The sequence below is a fragment of the Ostrea edulis genome, chromosome 2 (assembly GCF_947568905.1).
Source record: "Ostrea edulis chromosome 2, xbOstEdul1.1, whole genome shotgun sequence".
Lineage (NCBI taxonomy): Eukaryota > Metazoa > Mollusca > Bivalvia > Ostreida > Ostreidae > Ostrea > Ostrea edulis.
The window spans coordinates 103,913,544-103,919,642 of NC_079165.1; the positions used below are offsets into that span (position 1 = coordinate 103,913,544).

The following is a 6,099-nucleotide window of genomic DNA, read 5'->3' on the forward strand; positions in this document are numbered from 1 at the left end:
CCATTTGGACCTATATATATACACAAGTTGGGGACGGGGGAATGATGTTGAATCAACACATTTCAAAGAATTATTTTTATAATGAACTTTAAAGTTAAAGTTTAAAATGTTGAAAGATTTATAATTCTAACCAACTATCCATTTTTGATATCAGCAGTGTATGTTGACAGCATCCTGTCCTCATTTCCTTTCATTATATTCCACACAATAAGGTAAACTAAATGTGCATCCAATTAAATGTTATGAGAAAAAAACCACATACTTAATGCTCTTCATTTTTATCTCAGAATTTACCCCCCCCCCCCCCAATAAATAAATAAATACATAACTAGCCAAATAAACAAGATAAACTGAAGAAAAAAAAAACATTCATGTAATGTCTTACACTGCTGTGGAGAGAGGCTAAAACCCTCCCATTTTAATCTGTCTCATGTGCTACCCAATAAAATACTAGATTTACTCCTGTCAATTGATCAATAATATTGATAGCTTATATCAATCTATAATTGATTAAAAAAAATCCTCAGCTATTTTAATAAAAACACATATAGGAAATGCCATTGCTAAAGCCATGCATTACACAGTGTTAAAATGTCATGAAGTGATTATCTGGCATTGCAGGTCATAAATTTGACCTCATTCTTGGTGCTTGTGACAGGAGAATTTTCCTCCCACCTAAGGGGATGAAGGGGCTTTGATAGATGTGTGTGCAACTAAAGTAGAACAAACATATTGAACCAAATTCCAGCACACCTATTTGTACCGGATGAGGGTGTTGAGTTACATTATTCTAAAATAAAGAGTGACAGTTGGGGGATAGATAAGTTATGAAGCATAGAGACTCCACGACTCCATGACTCCCCTCCACTCCACTCCATAAATTACCCCAAGCCCTCAAAATAGCAAAGATAGCGCCATGTAGACTAAAAGCAGAATCGATTGCGCCATCTAGACTAAAACACCATACCCAAAATATCAATGATAGCGCAAATCAAATGTCAAGGTACATCGTTAAAAACGTACAAGTTTTTAAAAGTTCATTTCAATAGGTAATTAACCTTCAGTAAACTCAATTAATGAAAGAGTTAATTATGGAGCGCCAAATTAACATAAACTCAAATAAATGAAGATATCTTCAATTATTTGAAGATATCATCAATTCATTTGATGCGCGCAACAATTGAATTAAAGATCTCTTCAAATAATTAATGATATCTTCAATTCTGAATTATTGCGCGCATTAATTGAATTGATGATATCATTAATTCTTCAACTGAATTGATGCGCGCTTCAATTGAATTAATGATCTCTTCAAATGAATTAATGATATAATTGAATTGATGCGCGCTACAATTCAATTGAAGAGAGCAATAATTGATATAATGCGCGCATTAAATCAATTGATGAGAGCAATAATTGAATTGATGCGCGCATTAATTCATTTGATGAGAGCAATAATTGATTTGATGCGCGCATTAATTCAATTATTGCTCTCTTCAATTGAATTAATGATATCTTTAATTCATTTGAAGAGAGCAATAATTCTTTTAGAGAGAGCAACTATATAATTAAAGATATCTTCAATTCAACATATCCACAATTGAATTAATGATATCTTTAATTGAATTGTTGCTCTCTTTAAAAGAATTGATGCGCGCATTAATTCCTTATACAAAAGTATTGTAAATGATTTAAAGATATCTTCAATTGAATTAAAGAGATCATCAAATTATTTAAACCGAGCTCTAAATTAATTATTGCGAGCAATATTTCTACTAAATTGATGCTCTCATCAAATGAATTGAAGAGAGCAATAATTGAATTAATGCGCGCATCAAATCTATCATTGCTCTCATTAATTGAATTAATGCGCGCATCAATTGAATTGAAGAGAGCAATAATTGAATTGATGCGCACATTAAATCAATTATTGCTCTCATTAATTCAATTGATGCGCGCATTAATTCAATTGATGAGAGCAATAATTGAATTGAAGCGCGCATTAATTCATTTGATGAGAGCAATAATTGATTTAATGCCCGCATTAATTCAATTAAAGAGAGCAACAATTGAATTATGATATCTTCAAATAATTAAAGATATCTTCAATTATTTGAGTTTATGTTAATTTGGCGCTCCATAGTTAATGTCATGTTAACTCTATCAACGAAAGAGTTAATAATGACATGTTAACTCCATCAATGAAAGAGTTAATAATGACATGTTAACTCCATCAATGAAAGAGTTAATGATATGTCAACTTTCAATTAAATTAATCTAACTTTTATACATCTGGATATGCATGATGATAGAAGGTACCTATTCTGATTACCTAACACAAACGTTGTAAGTGAAATAAGTTTAAAACTTTTTTTTCCATATTCTTTATTTGTTTCTGAATTACATGTATTTAACGATCTGGGGGAACAATGACTTTAGCAATAGGACATATATGTATAATTTCTTAAAACTAATCACTAATTCATGCGACACATAAAATATATTTTCTTAATCATAATTTTCAATGGTCTATTTCTAGGCCTAACATTCCTTTAGATACCAATAATCTTTCAAATAATAGAATGGGGACGAATCTCTTAAGCAAGAATGTTCAGATTCCTGCATTTACAAAATGCAATTACATGAATACAGAGGCCGATGTAGAGGAGGATCGGGCCCCCTTCCTCCTATTTGTAACTAAATATGTATAAAGTGAAGCTAGAATAACCCATAACAGTAACATAAGCTTAACAAATCTGGGGCTTCATCCCTGGACCCCCACAAGGAGTTCCCCTAAAGCGACCCCAGACCCACCCATCCACCCACCCCCGTTTGACAAATCCTGAATCCGCCACTGGTGCATATATTGTTAAATATCTTGAAAAAAATCGTTTACTAGCATCCTTTTGTTGCAAGTGAATGTCAGATAAAAATTGCTCACATTCCATTTATATCAGCTTTTAAACTTTCGTTACCGGTTGCTTTGGGTCTTGAAATACTTTATCATTAACTTCTTTTAATAAAAGATCGTCCACTGCTTCGTTTGCACCAATAACAGTCTCTTTATTTTTGCGATACTGCTTGACTATTCGAGATATTTCTTCAGCAGGCGGTGCTATTATGACAACAATCGCCATAAGAACAGCCCAAGCCTGAGTGAACCCAACCCAAGCCGAAAACTGCCCTTCACTCATCACCGAGTAGCTGGCCATGATGATCCCCGGTATCACGATAGCCATTAGAACGATGCTACACCCACCTCCAATATAAGCTATCATTTTTGCCTTCCGAAATTTGGAGGACAACTGTTCAAACGTGGGTTTGGAGTCAAAGTAAAGACCTTTTAGTTCTTCTCGATAGTTTAGCTCCCAGGGGTTCAGTGGATTGTCAATGTCGTATAGTTTTTGCCATTCTTCATTTTCGTCTTCAGGACGCCGGATTTTATTTGTTATTAATGAACTGATGATGCATCCAAACAGACTCCCTCCAAAACTAGCACAGGTTCCCGCCAAAATGGCATGATCCTGAACAGTGTTGATAAGAAAGTTGTTCAGGCCTCCCTCATACATAGTAGCTGCCGACAATGTTGCGGTAATACCACATATCAGTCCCAGAATTCCTCCTGATAAAACAAAAATAAAGGCTCCTTATTACATAAATCAATGGTTATACACACTGTAATAGATTCCCTATGTAGCAGACATATTCGTTTTACCTGTGATGAGTCCTCTTGACGTAGCTTTCACCCACATGATAGACAGGAGAACTGGCGGGAAGCAAGGAATAGTTACAATGGCGCCGACGTAGAAGATCCAGTTGAGATCAATGCCAGACTCAAAGATCAACATTCCAAGAGGAATGATAGCGATCGTCACACATACAATGCACCAGTTTTTGAAGTGGATGAGGTTGTCCTGGTATTCTCGGTACTGCCCATGGATTGGACACTGATAACGAGGCCGGATACAGTTCTCTGTGACCTGATTTCTGCGAACCATGTCTTCTGTGCAGCCATGACAGCGAACGACACTGACACACTGACAGTGAGCGTCATTACTAATCTCGTAAGTGGCGACCAATGTCGGTTTCTTAGTTTCACCACATAAAACACATTGTCTTTTCTTTATACCGTCCCTACAAATTTAAAAGCAAATATACAGCATATATAGTGGGGTTTTCCTCTCCTTTCTCTCTCTCTTACGTGCAGCCAAGAGACCATTATTGAACAACCAAATTTTTTAAAATTACCTAGATCAATGTTCAATATTCATTAATTGGTTTGGGTGTTGTTTTTTTTGTTTGTTTGGGGTTTTTTTTCCGTATAAAAATCAAATCCTCCTAAATGTTAAAAAAGCCAACTTTGTTCAACATGTTTATGTCCCATTTCAATTTTCAGCGGATTTGAAGAAATTCAAGTGAGACACTTAAGAGTATTTATGTTGATGAATGTTAAAAACACAGAACGAAGATATATGAACGTACAAATATGAATGTTAGACGATTTATACATGTATGTTGAATTTCGAATACAGTACATGTACTACTAGTAGAATGCGATTTGGATACTGGAAGTGTTGAACCATTGTTTCTTCAAAATTTGAATGTAGACCATTATAAAGGCACATAAACAGATTCTAGAGTCATTAAACTTATATTGGAGAATATTGGCGCAAGAAGGATTTAGTCTAAAACATTTTTTCCTGCGCAAAAATTATCCTTAAGATTCATCAGCAATAATCGCTTATTTATTTGGTCAGAGCGCTGGCTCACTCGATAATACTGTGTGTTCCCTGTCGGCAATTCACAAATAAAAGTAGTTCCGAAAAAGTTGGTTTACTATATTCCAATTTCCTAGCGGAATCAGCATCAAACTTTATGATGCACGCGTGAGTGTGTGTGCGTGCGCATGCGTACCTGAAGGGCTTGAGGTAGGTCTGGTAGATGTCATACACAATAATGGAAGATATAGCCATGACTTCTCCTGAACCCGTGGACATCAGCGCCATAGCACCCATAGTAAGTATCAGTATGCCACCTGAGGACCCCAAAACCTTCTCAGCGATAAGAGGTGTAACCAAACCTACAAAAAGTTCATACTTTTAATTGCCTACTTAGTTTTTCCATGGCATAATGTTTTCGGGGTCATATTCGATTACCTTCATCAATTTGTCCTGGTGTCAAAAGATGTGTCCCGTTTTCCATGCTAAGAGCAAGGTATGCCATTCCAGTGGTGGTTGCCATTGTGGCAGGGATGGCAAACCAAATGAAACCCGCCAAAATGAAGCCCCAGACTCCCTGTGTCGGCTTTGCGGCAATACGACTCTGCCAGGAGGCCTGATCGCAATACGTGACCGCTGAAGATACAAAAACCTCGATAACACCATATAGGATAGCTACCCCAGAGCGAAATGTTAGATAACTGTAGTTCTCATTTTCTGGTGGCCCTTTCACACATGAAATGTATTCATACATCTTAGAAACGTCGCCAATGGAATCAAACTCGATTGCGTCATTATGAAGAATCTTGACAACGAATACAATCAATAGGATGAATACCAGGCAGGCATTGAAATAGGATACGTAAAATGTCGTCCCTATGCCTCCGACGAGAGAATAGGACCCGAACAGAACAGCCATTACAAAGAGAGAGAACTCGTCCGAGGTGTCCTTGGTTAATGATTTAATGGTTGCCCTTCCCGCTAACAGCAGCCCAATCATAATCACCAGATTTGTAAGCAAGGCAAAAACACAAAACACCACGTGCGCGTACTTTCCAAAGCGAGCATGGATGATCTGAAACAGGAAAATGTGGACAAAAGGGGTGTTAAGGTTTAATTAAGAAGAGTACTAAATTACATATTGTATATACATGTACTATTACTGATTGAGCTTAATGAATGCTATCGTACCTGTAAATATGTTTTAGCCCCAGGTGCCCGAGTTTTAAACTGCACGGAGAATATTGGAAATATGAAAATGTTGACCATAATTCCTACTGCGTACCAAAATGGGCCAGCAACTCCATTCTGTAACCAAAAAAAAAATCATGTGGGAGAAGTGTGTGATTAGCCAGTGTGTCCGATTGTCCGTACTATAGAA

General features: G+C 36.5%; 1 protein-coding gene across 1 annotated transcript in view; it reads right to left on the reverse strand.

The window, feature by feature from the left end:
* Positions 1-2,368: 2,368 nt before the first annotated feature.
* LOC125667254 (uncharacterized) overlaps positions 2,369-6,099 on the reverse strand; it is an 11,680-nt gene continuing 7,949 nt past the window's right edge. The window contains exons 3-7 of the mRNA XM_048900616.2: positions 5,910-6,026; positions 5,157-5,793; positions 4,915-5,080; positions 3,716-4,134; positions 2,369-3,622 (exon numbers count right to left, since the gene is read on the reverse strand). Of these exons, the coding sequence (XP_048756573.2) occupies positions 2,961-3,622; positions 3,716-4,134; positions 4,915-5,080; positions 5,157-5,793; positions 5,910-6,026 (2,001 nt within the window). The 3' untranslated portion in view covers positions 2,369-2,960. The remainder of the gene's footprint in view (positions 3,623-3,715; positions 4,135-4,914; positions 5,081-5,156; positions 5,794-5,909; positions 6,027-6,099) is intronic.